Source organism: Octodon degus, unplaced genomic scaffold, assembly GCF_000260255.1.
Source record: "Octodon degus isolate 3935 unplaced genomic scaffold, OctDeg1.0 scaffold00050, whole genome shotgun sequence".
NCBI classification, from domain to species: domain Eukaryota; kingdom Metazoa; phylum Chordata; class Mammalia; order Rodentia; family Octodontidae; genus Octodon; species Octodon degus.
Window position 1 is genome coordinate 7,395,606 of NW_004524626.1, and position 15,956 is coordinate 7,411,561.

The 15,956-nt window shown below is 54.8% G+C and overlaps 1 protein-coding gene across 7 annotated transcripts in view; it reads left to right on the forward strand.

Moving 5' to 3' along the window:
* Positions 1-501: 501 nt before the first annotated feature.
* Pip5k1c (phosphatidylinositol-4-phosphate 5-kinase type 1 gamma) overlaps positions 502-15,956 on the forward strand; it is a 47,926-nt gene continuing 32,471 nt past the window's right edge. For 5 of the 7 annotated variants that reach the window (XM_023716881.1, XM_023716876.1, XM_023716879.1 and 2 more), the window contains exon 1: positions 502-696. In XM_023716881.1, the coding sequence (XP_023572649.1) occupies positions 597-696 (100 nt within the window). In that variant the 5' untranslated portion in view covers positions 502-596. The remainder of the gene's footprint in view (positions 697-15,956) is intronic. The other 2 variants (XM_023716877.1, XM_004632709.2) reach the window with 1 other exon arrangement.

Below are 15,956 nucleotides of genomic sequence, written 5' to 3' on the forward strand. Positions count from 1 at the left end.
GGCCTTGCTATGTAGTCCAGGTTGGCCTTAAACTTGCAGTGATCCTCCTGCCTCAGCCTCCCAAGTTCTGGGATTACAGGAGTGCACCACCACTCTCGGGCTACATATATTTTTTTATAATATATTTATATGAGTATGGACATTTATTTATGTAAATCATAAAATTTAATGCCATAAAAATAGAAAGAGTATCAATATTTTTACATTTAACTGTAAAACATGTTAATGTTAATAATGAATAATATCAACAAAATAATGACATGCACATTCCTAGTTTATAATGTAGGTAGCAGAACATGTCCTTTGGCGGGTGGCAGAAACCACATTTCACTCCTATACAATGTCACAACACGCCGCGACGTCCTTCTGTCTCTGGACGCATGGGGGCACTCTCGGAGTTCCTGGACAGCGCCGACACTAGGCCACGCCCTCAATCCCGATTGGCTGTGCGACGTGCGTCACGCATGGCCCCGCCTTTCACCACGCCCCCGATGCCGGGCCCCTCCCTTCGCACTGGGCCGGCGGCGCTTGTTGTTCAGCGGCGGCGGCCGAGCTCGGGTGCAGCCTCGGGCCCGCCGCCGCTGGGGCGTTCGGCCATGGAGCTGGAGGTGCCGGATGAGGCAGAGAGCGCCGAGGCGGGGGCCGTGACGGCAGAGGCGGCCTGGGCGGCGGAGAGCGGAGCGGCGGCAGGTAACGGTGCGGCCCTGCGTCGCCCCCCTCGGATTGAATGGGCCGGCCGGCTCCCCCCGCAGTGGTGCAGTGGGCTAGTCCGGGCGCGCAGGGGCCGAAGGCTCGCGGGGGGCGTCAGGCGGGAGCATTCCATTCAGGGGCGCCCGCGGGGGTCTCCGGGCAGGCGCGGTCCACTCAGTAGTGCGCAGGGGGGTTCGCCGGGTCGGAGCGGTCCACGCGGGGCGCGCACAGGGTATAGCCAGGATGCTGCTCGAGGGGCGCGGGGTTCGTCTCGCTCCGCTCTTTCCAGGGATCCTGTGGGGAGCAGAAGGTCTAGAGAGACAGTTAAAGGACCTTGTCTGGGAATCGGTGGGTGGAGCACGACGCCGTTAGTCGTGCTGGAAACAGTCTGCATAGAGGTCTGCTGGGGCATCCCAGTGTAGGAGGCCGGGTGGGCGATCTCAGTCCTTTACAGGGCTTAAGAATGACATCCAACCCGCTCTTGTTCGCTTGTGCGTGGGATGGTGGAGAAACCCCACTCCATCCTGGCTTCCTGGAACCACCCCCTGGGGTGCCCATTGTCACCTTCCAAACCTGCCCCCTACAAAGCAGTCACCTGTATGGTCTTGAAGGGGAACACCTGCTTGGGTGGTGGTGAAGGTCTTCGGTTTGGCTGAGGCTCGGTGTCAGCTGTCTTTTAAGTCCCCAGACCTATATACTGCTGTGCCAACTGTTCTTTACCTTTCTGGGCCTCAGTTTACCTCTCTGTAAAATGCCGGGTTTAAAAGGGACAATGTTTCAAGCTGTCTTCCCAGAGAGCTAGTGGAATAAGAGATGGCCTTAGTGCCCTGTAGTCCCGGCACCCCCAGCCTCTTCCCTGGGACACTGGCTGGGCCTGGATCTCTGGGGGGCTGTATCTGCCCCTCCTGGGCACCTCCCTGGAGGCCTAGCTTGAGTCTTGGAGCCTACAGTGCTGCGCTTCCTTGCAGGTCACAAGCTCCTTGAGAGGAAGTGTCTGGATTTGCAGAACTCGTGCTCTCCCCAGGCGGCCCTCCCTGGCAGCCTCTTCGGTGTCCCCCTGGACAGCCACATGGGCACCCGTCTTCTTTCTCCCGGGGCCTCCTGCAGCTTCCTTCGCAGGAGGGCACGCAAAGAGATGCCAGGCTGCCTGGGGATTGGGGAAAATGTCTGAAGACAGAGAGGAGAGAGTGAGGCAGTGAGCCACCCGGTCAGTGACCTCATTCATTGCCCACCTTCTCATCGTTGCTGACACCCGTGCCCAAGTGAGGCCACCAGCGGGCAGGCCCAGGGGAGGAGCCCAGCAGGGTCCCTTCCCCAGCCCCCTGACTTCCTGCCACTGGCAGTCTCATAGGGAACTGGACTCATTAACCACAAGAAGGCCACAGGGGAAGCATTTGTTTTATCAGGAGCTTGGTGATCTGATTGGGGACAGATAGAGGAGCCAGGAGGTAAGGGAGGGCCCCTCCTTGCCTGGCCCTGAAATCCGCAGAGATCTGATTCTACCAGCTGGCCCGCTGTTTCCCTGCTGCTGCTCCTCTGAACCATGTCTCCTGGTGTAAGTGCTGTGGAGTTTGGGTGGTGACTGTCCAGGGCTTTTCTGTTTTCTTTCTTTTTTTTTTTTTTGTTTGCGGAACCGGGGATTGAACTCCGGCCTTCGTGCTTGCTAGGAAAGCACTTATTCCACTGAGCCCTCTCCCCGGCCCTTTTTTTGTTTTGTTTTCTTTTTTTTAGGGCTTTTCTTTTTCTTCTTTTTTTTAAGTCCTTATTTATTTATTTATTCATTCGTTCACTTATTTATTTATTTTCTGTATTTAGGACAGGGTCAACAGGGTGTACAGGGTCTCACTACGTAGATCAGGCTCTTAGTGATTCTCCTGTTTTCAGCCTCCCAAGTGCTGGGATTACAGGCCTGCGCCATCATGCCCTGTCTCAATCGCCAGCACGACACACCAGGGATTGAACCCTGGCTGCTGCACTCTGCTTAAGCAGGCCCTTTAGTCCGCTGAGCTATCAGGCCAGCCCCAGTTCACTTATTTATTTATTTATTAAAATCTTTTTTTTTTTTTTTTTTGCAGAATTGGGGATTGAACTCATGCCCTTGCACTTCCTAGGGAAGCGCTTATTCTACTGAGCCGTCTCCCTGGCCCTGCAGTTCACTTATTTATTTTGTGCAGAGTTTTGCTATGTAGCTCAGACTAGTGGTGATCCTCCTGTCTCAGCCTCCCCATCATTGGGGTTATAGGAGTGGGCTACCATGCCTGGTTTTGGTGGTTAGTACAGTGTGCCTGGGGTTCTGGGGCCAGCATGGCATGTCGTACAAGGGGATTGAACCTGGGTCCTTGTGCTTGCCAAGCAAGTGCTTATGCCACTGAGCTGTCAGCTGGCCCCTTCTTTTTCTGATGTACTGGAGATTGAACCCAGGGCCTTCACACTGAGCTCCATCCCCAGGATACCCTTTTTTATGTGAGACAAGGTATCATAAGTCACTAAGTTGCCCAGAGTAGGCTCAAAATTGGGATCCTCGGGCCTCAGCCTCCCTCAATGCTGGGGTAACAGGCATGTGCCACCATACCTGGTAAAATTTTTTTTCTTTTGTACTGGGCATCAAATTTAGGACCTTATACTTGCCGGGCAGGCACTATGCTGTTGAACTATATCCTAGCTCTAAAATTCTTTTTTTTGGCAGAACCGGGGATTGAACTCAGGCCCTTGTGCTTGCCAGGCAAGCACTTATTCTACTGAGCCATCTCCCCAGCTCCTTAAAATTCTTTATTTTTAGGGGTATCCTGGGCACTAAAGCAGCAGCATCTTCAGTCTTCATCTGTCCCATACCAAGAGCATCCCCACTGGGCCATCCTCAGATGTCCTCAGATATTGTTTGCCAGGACAGAATCTGCTTCCTAAGAACCCTGGTACTGTGTCTGATACTCTGAGACTACCGTCTGTAGCAATGTTTTTGGTTTTGAGACAGTCACTATGTATCCCAGGCTGGCTGTGAACCTGTGGGTGATCTTCCTGCCTCAGCCTCATGATTGCTGGGATGACAGGTGTGTGCCACCATGCTTTCTGTAGCAATCATGAAATAGTTTGTCCCCACCTCTGTATCAGTTATTGGGAGACATCCTAGAGCTGTACTGCTGTGTGTCCTTCACGTGCCTGAGACCTGGGGGTCCCTGTCCAGAAAGAGGGTGATGTTTGCTCCTGCCTTTGCCTGCCACCTGAGCTGTAAAGGAATCAGGGTTAGTGACCGCTGGTGTTGACCTAGCACCCCCACATATGGACCGTGTGCAGGTGCTTTTTGTCAGTGGAATGTCATCACGTAAGCATTTAAGAACTGGGGTCTTTTCAATCCCCGGTTCCTAAAAAAAAAAAAAAAAAGAACTGGGGTCTAGGGAGTCGGGGAGATGGCTCAGTAGAATAAGCACTTGCCTGGCAAGCGCAAGGGCCTGAGTTCAATCCCCGATTCTGCCCCCTCCAAAAAAAGAACTGGGGTCTGACTGTGGGTGCTTGGTGTCTCCCAGTGCACACCCCAGCTGTGTGAGGGCAGTGCTGGGTCAAGGGTGAACAAACAGACCCCACTGACACTCTCCTGGGCGCCCCCATTGTCAGGTGGATGTCCCCAGCAGTCGCAGTTGTGAGCATCCCACTCATAATTGCAGCCGTTCTGACAGGGGGCAAGGTCTCGTCTTGGGTGTAGGGCTCCCTGCTTCCAAGGTCCAGCCAAAACCCTGGTGGCTGCTCGAGCGGTCTCCGCGGGGATGGGGCTTGGGGACATTTGCCTGGTCCACTGTGAAGGCTGCCGCCGTGACTGGGTTTTGGCCCGAGCTGTTTCCCCCACCGTCTTGTCTCCTGAGGCCTCAGACAGCGGTCTCATTCCTGCCCCCTCCCACATCTAATCTGGCAGCGAGTTATGCCAGCTTTGCCTTCACCCAGAATCTGCCCACATCTCCCCCTCCTCCGCCTCCACCTGGTCCAGCTCCGTCATCCTTAGCTGGCCTGGACCGGAACACATATTCCGGAAGGATCCAGTTCAGAACTGGCTCAGATCTGGTCTTCCCTCTGCTTTCAGCCCTCCACAGCTCCCACGTCCCCGGGCCAGAGCCCAGGTCCTTTTGCAGCCCACGGGGCCCTGCGTGGCCGCCCGTCCCCTCCCTGTCTCCCTGCTGCCGCTCCACCCCGCCTCCTTCTGCTCCTGTACCCCATGGGGCTCCATCCCGCCCCAGGACCTTTGCACGGCTGTGCCCTCTACCTGGATTGCTTCTTTTGGAATCTGTCACTTGGCTCTCTTAGTTCCTTCAAGGTTTATGTGCAGTTTTTTCTTGTAGTGAGCCCTCCCTGACCTTGTGGTAAAACAGTCTCCTTTCATCCATCTGGCCCCTCCTTTGTCTTCTCCTTGTCATAGTCTTCTTTTTTTCCCTGTAGCACTTGTCATCCCTGGTATAAGGGGCCTTGCTGTGTCTTCTGACGCCATCCTCCCTTCCCTCGAGAGGGCCAAGGGCTGGCACTGTGTGCAGTGTGCTCTGCTCTGGAACAGCCTGGCACACGACAGGTGCGCGGTGAACAGCAGGTGCTCTGGCGAGGACAGTGCCAAGGATGTCAGGTGGGGAAGAGCTTGTGGCCGCTTGCAGCTGAGCCACTTTCTTTCCTTTTTGCAGCACTGGGGATGGAACCCTGAGTTGCATCCTTAGCCCTTGATGTTATTTTTTATGTTTATTTTTATTTGTGTTACCAGGGATCAAACTTGGGACCTTGTGCTTGCCAGGTGGGTGCTTATGCCACTGCCTCCCCAGCCCCAACATTTTTATTTTGGGGCAAGGTCTCCCTGAGTTGCCTGAGCTGGGCTCAAACTTGGCCATCTTCCTCCTCAGCCTCCAGAGTGCTGGGATGACAGGTGTGCACCACCACACTGGCTGTCACATGTTTTTTGAGCAGCCCCTAAGGGTCATGGGGGCCTCTGGGGATACGGCTGACATCAAGGAATCTAGGGACTTAATCTCCCCCCCTCCCATGGAACTCTGAGTAATAGGTGGAGGATAAGGCCAGGGGTCAAGGTTTGGCTGATGGTGACTGCCACCTCTATAGTGGCTGTGCCAGCCAGTTTCTGCCCATAAAGGTTGTTTATTTATTTTTGACTTTGAGACAAGGTTTCACTCTACAGTTCAGACTGACCTCAAGCTCTCTTGGTGGCCCAGGCTGGTCTTGAACTCACAACAATTCTCCTGCCTCAACCTCCCGAGTGCTGGGATTTATTTATTTATTTATTTTTTTAAGATTTATTTATTTAGTATAGGGTCCCGCTGTGTAGCTCAGACTCATAGTGACTCTCCTGTCTCAGCCTCCCCAGTGCTGGGACTACAGGTGTGTACCACCATGCTGTTTCAGGGCTAGCGCAGGCGGGGCCTGCATGGCATTACGATACCGGGGATCGAACCAGGGTCCTTGCACTTGCTAGGCAGGCGCTTAGTCGACCGAGCTAGCTCCCTGGCCTGAGTGCTGAGATTACAGGCATCTGTCACCATGTCCGGCTAAGTTTTTTGGTTAATGAAATTTTTTGTTATTTATTTATTAGGGAAGGGTCTACAGGGTGTTCAGGGTCTCACTATTAGATCAGACTCATAGTGGTCTGCCTGTTTATAGCCTCTCAAGAGCAGGGATTACAGGCACATGCCCCTATGCCCAGCCTGGTTAATGATTTTTTTTTTTTTTTTTTTTTTTTTTTTTTTGCAGAACCAGAGATTGAACTCAGGCCCTTGTGCTTGCCAGGGAAGCACTTATTCTACTGAGCCATCTCCCTGGCCCCAATGAAATTTTTTGTCAATAAAGTTTTATCAGCACACAGCCATCTCCATCCATTCCCATGTAGTCCTTCATGACCTTCTGCTAAAACCAGAGCCAAGCAGTGGGACTTAGAAATTCACCATCTGTCCCACCATGGGAAATGCTTGGCAAGTTCTGAGTAAAGCCACTTTGCAGCCGTCAGTGCAGAGAGGAAATCAGAGCTGGGCATGGTGGTCACGTCTGGGAGGCTGAGGTAGGAGGATTGAAAGTTCAAGCCCAACTTGGGCCACTTAGTGAGTTCAAACTAAAAGACTTTAAAAAAAAGTCTGGGCCTGCCAAATAGCTCAGCAGATTAAAGCCCCTGCAAGCAGACACAGGGGCCGGGGATTCAATCTCCGGGCCTGCCGTGCCAGCCCAGCCCCTGAGTACTCAGTCGGCAGTTGAGACTGGGCGTGGTGGCACAGCAGCCTATAATCCCAGGTCTTGGGAGGCTGTAAACAGGCGGATCACTACGAGTCTGATCTAGTGGTGAGACCCTGAACACCCTGTAGACCCTTTCCTTAAAATATAAAAAATGTCTGGGATTGTAGCTTGGGGTAAAGGCACAGTTCTGTCTCAGTTCTAGGAAAAAAATAAAAGACAAAGCAGAAACAAAATGGGCTGTCACAGTACTGGTGAGCAGGGTATGTGCGTGACCAGTCATGGCTATGACTTGAGCATTGTGGGTAGCGGCGGCAGCTTGTTTTTCCCACCCACGGGGTGGGAAAAACCAGGCCGTGGGGAGCAGAGCATGGGGCATGTGGGGCAGAGAACACCGGCCGGCTTCGAAGTGTGTGCTCACGTGCCTGGTGTCAGCAAGCAGTGTCGCGACCCTGGATCCCACCTGCCTCGTCACAGGTGGGGTCCCTTTTCTTCTCAAAACAAGGCCAGCAGCATCCCAAAACTTCAGGCAGTGACTGGTCAGGTGTCCCCAGGAATCTGGGAAACTGAGGCTCTAGGAGGGCTGGTAAGGTCCTTGACCTCCTCGCTGCCCGGATACAGCAGCGTCCCTGCTGCTGCAGGCTGTCTGGACTTGGGACCTGTGATGTGTGGAAGCCGTACGGATGCATGACCTTGGGATTAGCTTGGACCCCCTGGGTTTACCTCGCTGTAGCCAGCTGGGGCCAGTGCTGGGGCGTCTGTGGGCCTAGTTTTGGGAGTAGAATTGAGTCCTAAGCCAGGCCTGCTTGCACATGCCTGTAACCCCAGCACTCCGGGTGGCCGAGGCAGGAGGCTTGCAAGTGAAGTCTAGCCTGGACAGTTTTAGTGATTTAGCAAGGCCCTGCCTCAAAATTGAGCATCATGGTGCAACCCTGTAATCCTAGCACTCAGGAGGCTGAGGTAGGAGGATGACTTCAAGGTCTAGTCCAGCCTGGGCCCCCCCAGTGAATTCAAGGCCAACCTGGACTACAGGTTAAGATTCTGTCTCAAAAAAGAAAGAAAAGAGCTGGGTGTAGTCGTGCACAACTGGTGAATTCAAGGCCACTCAGCCCCACAAAGCAAGACCTGGTCTGGAAAAAAATTCCCCAGAAAATTAAAAGGAAAAGGGGTTGGCGGTGTAGCGCTGTGGGATTCCCTGGGCTCATTCCCTAGTAGCACAGAAAAAAAAATATGCGGCTTGCTCTGGTCACTGTGAGCTGTCCCATACACAGAGGTGTGCATCTGACCTGCAGGTGTGGGGGACGTAGAGAGCAAATAAACATCCTGCGCTGGGGCTCCTGGATGGGTTGGTTTGGGTCTCAGGGGTGTGATGTTTACAGCCTCTGAGGATCTCTGGGCCCTCGCAGGGACCCTGGGCGTCGCCCCAGGAGATCCAAGCTGGAGAGCTGTGGCCTGAGCCACTCCCACTTAGGCTTCTTTAGCTGCAGTTTGTTTCTCTCGTTTCAGAGCTGGGGGTGGCACTTTCCCAATGAGCTCCATCCTCAGCCCTTTTAAACCCTTTGTGACGGGGTCTCAGTAAGTCAGTGCATTTCCTGTGCCAGACTGGAACTTGGGATCCTCCTTCCTCAGCCTCCTGGAGTGCTGCCAAGACCGGGGCAAGCCGCCACACAGGGCTGACCCCCCTTTTTGGTTTCTTTTTGAGATAGCGTCTCACATCATCTTCCTGTCTCAGCCTCCTAGATTCCTACCATCCCAGCAATCTCTTCCTTTTTTGTGCTTCTCCTTTGTTTTTCCTGGAAGTGTACTCCTGCAGGGAGGCGTAGAGGGGAACCCAAGGCCTGGGGTTTGGCCCTGGGCCACAGGAGGCAGTGGCTAGGAGAGGCCGTATCAGTGTACTTCTCCTCTGACTGTGGTATTCTCCTTGGAATTGGGAAACTGAGGATTGCCCGCCAGGGAGATGGCCTCAGCTGAGCAGGCTTCCTGCTGCGTGCTGTGCTGCAGGCCCCAGGCCTCTGCTGCTACCCGCAGGCCTGTTTTCCTTGCTCTCCCTGGGGCTTCCTGACATTTAACTGCCTTTATCACTGGACTCTTACCTTGCGCTGTGGGAGCTACACTGCTGTGCCTCTCCTGCCTTACTGATGAGGAACTAGGTTATTGATTTGTAGGTGCTCTTTATATATCACAGACCCTTGCCCAGCATAGAAGGGAGGTTTTTCTAGTGCAGCTGTCATTTTGTTTTCTTCCATTTAGTGTGAACCTGGTTGTCTTTGGAATCCGTCCTGGCATAGGAGTGTGAGGGTTGGATTGATGCACGAGAAATTATCACTGGCCCCAAGCCATCTTCTGAAGAAGCGCCTCCCCTCCCTCACCAATGCGAGACGCTGCCATTCTTGCTTCCCGAGCTCCTGTGTGGCTGCTCCAGTCCTGGGCTCTGGCTTCTGTGCTTCCCTTCACTGCCTGTGTCTGCACGCAGCATGCCTGTTGGAAGCACAAGCCATAGCGTGTGTGGAGTAAGAAAGATGAGAGCCCGGCATGCAGACGCGGAGTCAGGAGAAGGTCTGAGTCCGCAGCCGCTGTCTCGTCTCTGTGAGGTAACGATGGTCCTCCAGAGGCAGCGCGGAGCCTGGCCGAATCGCTGTTTATCACACTCCTGTATTTATCTCTCAGTGCAGGGGGTGGAACCCAGGGCTCCCTGCCTGGCGCGCACACTGGCTGCACCCCAGCCCACATGCTCCTCTTCTCTCAACATTTTATTTGAGACGCTTCACTCCAGCTGTGGTGGCATACACCTGCCTTATCTGTTTTGAAAGGCTGAGGCAGGACGATCTCCAGCTCGATCCCACCCTGGGCGACTTAGCTACTTAGATCCTACATCAAAAAAGGGGACCAAAAGTGTAGTTTAACACAAAGGCCCTGGGTTCAGTTCCTGGTAGTGTAAAGAGAGATTAAACAAAAAGTTGCTACAACCCTGAGTTATTGCGTCTGAGCCTTACCGCTAGAGGAAGCCTCTGCTCACATCCGGGTCCGCTGCCTGCTGCACAGCCCTGCCTTCTGGTGTTCCTGTGGGAAGCTGAGCATCAGATGGGCCCAGGCTGGACTGCTGGATGCGGACAGACGCAGTCTCTCTGCCCGAGGGCTCCCAGCCCTCGCGCTTTGCCCTTGGTCCATTGCAGCAGCAGGACCAACAGCTCAGGGGATGGGCACTGTCTGAGCTGGACCAAGGAGGCTCATGGCCACTTGTTCCTGCCCAGTGGGGCACCATGGTCCCCAGGCTGCCCAGGCTCCTCCACTGGACTGGGGCTCCCAGTCTGTGCCCCTGCCCAGCTGAGGCAAGGTCAGGGAGCCTGACTGATGCCTTCTGTTCCCAGCACAGTGGTGCATGCCTGTCATCCTGGTTACCCAGGAGGCTGAGGCAGGAGGGTCATAAGTTCCATCCCAGTCTGAGCAACTCAGTGAGTATTGATCAGTGGTGGAGGCCCCTTGGGTTCAACCCCAGTACCACAGGCACGCGCATGATGGGACCCTGCCTACAGGGCTCACACACCTGGGCGCTGGGTGCCCCATGACTGCAGCTGGCTCTGGCGTCTTGCTAGGCCGAGTGTCTTTCCCTGGGCACTGTCCCTGGGCTCCTGACCCTGCCAACTATAGCAGGCTGTGCCCAGAAACGTCAACCCAGGATCTCCTTGGTGGCAACAGTTCTTACTTTTGCCCCAGAACATTTTTTTCCGGGGTGCGGGGTGCGTGAGGCAGGTCTTTTTGAGACAGTGCCTCGCTGTACAGTTCCGGCCAGCCTTGAGCTCACTTTGTAGTTCAGGGTGGTCTTAAACTCACAACAATCCTCCTGCCTGAGCCTCCCAAGTGCTGGGATTGCAGGCATGTGACACCATGCCAGGCATATTCCTGGGCTTTGAAAACTTGTCCTGCAGCTTGGTATCCCTGCAGGGCTCAGGACAGGTTGCCTGCTGCCTGGGCCAGGCTTCCTGTTTACGGGAGGGGGTGGGAAGTGGGCTTCCATGGGGGATGGGACAGGAGGATTGCATCCCAGGAAGGGACCTAGGGAAGGCAGGCTGAAGTCAGGGCCCACCCAGGCTGCTCCCCCATCAGCCTGCACCCTGTACCCTCCCCAGCTGCCCCAAGCCACCTCGAAGCGCCTTGTCCTGTCCCCAGCAGGCCGTGATTTCCTTTTCTTCTCGCGTCTGGGGACATGTCACGTGCAGCCTGAGTGGGAGGAAGCACTGCCTGCCCCAAGCCACACGTGTCCCTATGTGTCCCCGACATAAGAACTTGGCCAATGAGGAGCTCAGGGCCACATGGCAATGTGTGCCACCGAATTGGTGATGCTTGCTGTTCCCTGTGTTTGGATTACTTTTCTCCACAGTGGCTCAGCTGAGAGACAGTTCCCACACCGCACGCCACACCTACTCAGTGTCCGATGCCGTCACTTTCAGGGTTGTATAACTGTCGTGGTATCCAGCTCTAGACCTCAGCTCACCCCGTCACCCGTCACCCCTTAACCAGCCCCATCCCTGTCCCCATCCCCATGAGCAGCTGCCACCTGTACCCACCTCAGTCTACTTCCTGTCTCTGGAGTCCCCCGTCCTGGGTGCTTCCTGGTCCTCTGTGGCATCTCCTGAGTACGGGGTCTCCAAGGCCTTTCTGTGTTGGGGCAAGTGTCAGGGCCTGGCAGCTTTTCCTGGGGAGCACTATTCCTGCGTGCGAGTGGATGTTGCTGTGTGTTTGTAGGTGCTTGGGTGGTTTTTCCTTTTGAGTGCTCTTGCCAGCACCATTGGGAGCACTTGTGCACAGGCCTGCGCGTGGACGCAGCCCCCCGTCCTCCCTCCCCCTCCCCTTCTCTCCTCTGCCACCCCCTCCGGTGCTTAGGAAAGGATGGGCCTGCAGGGTCCTGCTCTCTGCTGTCTGAGGAGCTGCTGGGCTGTTTCCAGAGTGACTGTCCATTTTGCAGCCCCACTCAAGCATGGGGCTTCTGATTTCTGTCCAGTCTCACCAAGGATTGCCCTTTTCGTTTTGGTGCTGGGGAAGGCACCCAGGGCCTTCACACCGAGCTATAGCCCAGCCCTAGTACTTCATGTTGAGACTGGATCGCCCTAAGTGCTCTGCACTGGGTCTCTTCCGGCTCGTGATCCTTTGGCCACAGCCTCCTGAGTCTCTGGGTGACTAAGTGTGTATGCCCTCACATCCAGCCAAGTCTCTGCATTTTTCAGTTTTAGCCCTAAAGTTCCCTCCGGTCTGATGCGTGCTGAGTTGGAGAGGAGGGATCCACCCTTGCCCGCTGGCCGTGGACAGCCCGCTGGCCGTGGACACTGCTGCCCGGCACCACGGTGGCCGGCTTTCCTGGCTGTAAGTGGTCAGTGCCTTTAACAGGAGCTCCTGACCGGCGGTGTCCAGGTTCCTCCCTGCCTGCCCAGTTGGTCTGCCTGAGACTGTGGTACCCTTCTGTCTGTCCTTGTCCCTTTTGCCCGGCCATAGCGGATTTCTAAGGGCTTGGGGGTGAGGAAGCAGCTCCCCAGATCTGTTCTGTTTTCCCTCTGGATGTCTTGGGCCTCCCTGGCACCTGGTCGCTCTAGGTGTAGATCAGAGCGACCCCTTTTTTTCCTATTGAGGATAAATGCAGGACCTCTGCACTCAGCTGAGTCTCCAGTTCTTTTATACTTTGGGAAAAGGTCTCACCAGGTTGCCCAGCTGGGCTTGAACTTGCAGTCCGCCTCAGCCTCCAGAAGTGCTGGGACGACAGGTGGGCAGCCGCTCCAGGCTCGGTGCTGTCCTCTGAGCAACTGCCCACTGCCCCCTGTGTGCTCTGTGCACAGTCACTGCATGGCTTTCTGCCCCTCATTGAGTGCCTGCTATGCGCCGGGCCTGTGCCTGCCTGCCTGGGGTGCGGTGAAGGGGACAGGAGTACCCACCCAAAGGTAGGTGAAGGTGGGTGTTCTGGGGCAGGTGTGCCCTTCCTGCTGCTCAGCCATGCTGCTCTGCAGTGAGAGCCACCAGGAACAAAGCCACGGAGTGGGGCTGGGTTGCAATAAATCCTCATGTACAGAGCAGGCGGTGGGGCTGCAGCTGGTGTCCAGGCTGTGGTATGCAGGTGTATCGGTCACTCTCCCGAACCTGGGCCCAGACATCTGAGATGTCAAATGAAGCAAGGCTCATTTGGCTTGTGGGTTTGTTGGGCTTGCTCCATAGTGGGCTGGTTTCAAGGCAGAAAAGACTTAGCAGAGGGGTGAGCCGCCAGGAAGCAGCTGCTTGGAGCAGACAAATACGCGTCGCCACATCCCTAGACCTGCCTCTTGGCTGGGCCCCTCTTCCAAATGTGAGCCATGTGGGAACTATCTATCCACTAACCCAGGCCTTACCCTGAGCTGTCTTATTTGTTGTTTTGCCTTTTTTCTTCCTTTCTTTTTTTTAAGCCAGGGATTAAACTCGGGACCTTGCACTTGCCAGCAGGCACTTATGCTGCTGAGCTATCTCCCCAGCCCCGCATTTGCTTTTTCAGGCAGGCCTTGAATTCACTGTGTAGTCCAGGCTGGCCTTGATCCCCTGGCAAGTCCTCCTGCCTCAGCCTCCTGAGTGCTGGAATCATGGCCATGGTCTGCTGCATCTACTGCCTGGGCAGTGCTGTGGGGAACTTTGCTTTATGCCCGCATAAGCTCCCATAGTCACTGAGATTCTCGGAGAATGTCTTTTCACCCATGTTGAGTTATATGCAAGAAAGTTCTAGAATTGACTGAGAGGACATGTTAGTAATATATTAGTGGTACTCTTCTGGGCCTCTGATTCATTCTGAGTTGTTTGCCAGGGATGGAACCCAGGGCCTTGTGTGTGCTAGGCAAGCTGCTTACATCGAGCTATATCCACAGCCCTTTCTTGAAAGTTTTATGTTGAGATAGAATCTTATTAAGTTGGGGCTGCAGAGATAGCTTGGCCATCTAAGTGCCTGCCTGGCAAATGCAAGGACCCGGGTTCGATCCCCTGTACTACCACATAGTATGTTGGCCCGGAGCTCTGGGTGTGCCAAGCTGGCCACCAAAACCAGGCATGGTGTGGGGATGCCATTGTCTACTTCCAGCCAACAGGTGGTCATCCCACTGGGCTGGTTTCCGTGTCACTTTGTACCACCAGAGAGACGGAGCTAGGTTCCTCATAGAAGGTGGGGACAGCTGTGCCACTGTGTTTGCCTGCTTTACGAATTGATCCATTTAGTGTTCTGAGAAAAACTTCATCTCAGAAACTGAAAACAGGAAAACACTGATTTTAAAAGGAAGCAAAGAACTAGGCCTGGTGGCACACACCTGTGATCCTAACACTTGGAAGGCTAAGGCAGGAGGATCATTGTGAGTTCAGAGCCAGCCTGGGCTATAAAGTGGGACCCTTTCTCAAAAAAAAAAAAAAAAAAAAAAAAAGCCCAGGTGGAGGGAGGGACCCCTATCCTGAAGTCTCACATCCAGAAAATGGAACCTTCTAATGTAGGAGCTGGGGTGAGGACTCCCAGAGTGACCTCACCTGCACCTTATCCTGTTGGCCAGAGCAAGATTCTAGGCCCGCCCACTTCAGGGTTGGTTGAGGGAGCAGCAGGGGGCTCCTCTCCTAGCTCCAATGCCAGGCTGTGGGGGACAGTGGGGCAGGGTTGGCGCACCTGCCCTCCATCTGCTCACACGGTGCCCGAGCCTCATAGCCGCTCAGCTGCTGCGCCTTTCCCGGGCACCAACCTGCCTCAGGGCCTTTGTACCTGCTCTGTGCCGTCCCAAGGCTGCCCTGGCCCCAGGCGTCACTGGTAGCCTCCTACAGTTTCTTTCTGTTCCCGCAGTGGCGGCCAGTCCTGGAACCGGTTGCTTGTGCCTGTTGTGCTGTGCCTCACTTCTCTGAGCCTCTAGCTCTGCAGCACAGTAGCAAGGACGCCTTGGTCCTGGGCGGTGGACGGCCTTGGTCATGTGTCATGTCGGCTCTGCCACCATTCCCTAGATGTGACAGATGCGTAGCTTGGCAGTTTAAGATGGGAAGAAGTTTGTTTGTACCCTCAGGCCTGTGACCCCGTCCCCCACTGGCTCTGAGCCAGGCCTTCTGTGCTGGGACCCTGCCTCCAGGAGGAGGCGCCAGCAGTGGAAAAGGACTTGGCTGCTGCTCTTGCAGGGCTCCTGGCTTCCGAGGTCAAGTGCGGGGTGGCATCTGCAGAGCAGAGGGCAGGTTGGCAAGGACCTCTCTAAGGAGGTGACCCAGACTCAGACAGCTGGGCGGGTGCTTTGGGCAGAGAACAACTATGCAAAGGCCCCAGGGTAGGACTGGCCCAGGTACCGTCCGTTGGGTTATCTCTCAGGCAAGTGTTCCTTAGGCATATAGCAGTGAGAAAGGTGTGACGACCTGCTGCCCTGGGAGAGCCAATGTGTTGGTGGGGACATTTGGAATTAGGCCTGGCTAGTGGAACTGGGCAGGCCCTGCCACGACTGTGACAGCGAGGTCTCTGGCCACCGCCAGGGGCAGAGGAAGGGGGAGATGGAGGCCGCTGGGTCTCTGGGTCTAACCAGACCTGAACCCCACCACCCCTACACTCACACTGGAGTCAGCGGGCTCTCTGTGAAGCCACATACTCTCTGTCAAGTCCCTGCTCTTCCAGCCGCTGCAGGGGCAGGTGCTGCAGGTGATACGGAAAGGAAGGGAGGCTACACACCAGTAAATCTAGGACAACTTCTTTTTTCCTTTTTTGAAAATCATTATTTTTTGTATTTAGGACAAGGTGTACAGGGTCTCAATGCATAGATCAGACTCGTAGTGATACTCCTGTTTACAGCCTGCTGTGCTGGGATTACAGGCACATGCCACCCTGCCCAGTTTCTATCACTGTCTCAGCACACCCCTGGGGTTTGAACTCCTGGGCCCTGCATCTACCTAAGTAGGTGCTTTAATCCGCTGAACTATTTGGCTGGTCCTTAAAATGATTTTTTTTTAATTTTATTTTTATTTATTACATTTATTTATTGTGTGTGTGTGTGGCCCGCTCAGCCCACCAGGGGGCGGGTCTGGCTGGCATGTGGTGGCTGGGGATCGAACCGCGGTCCCTG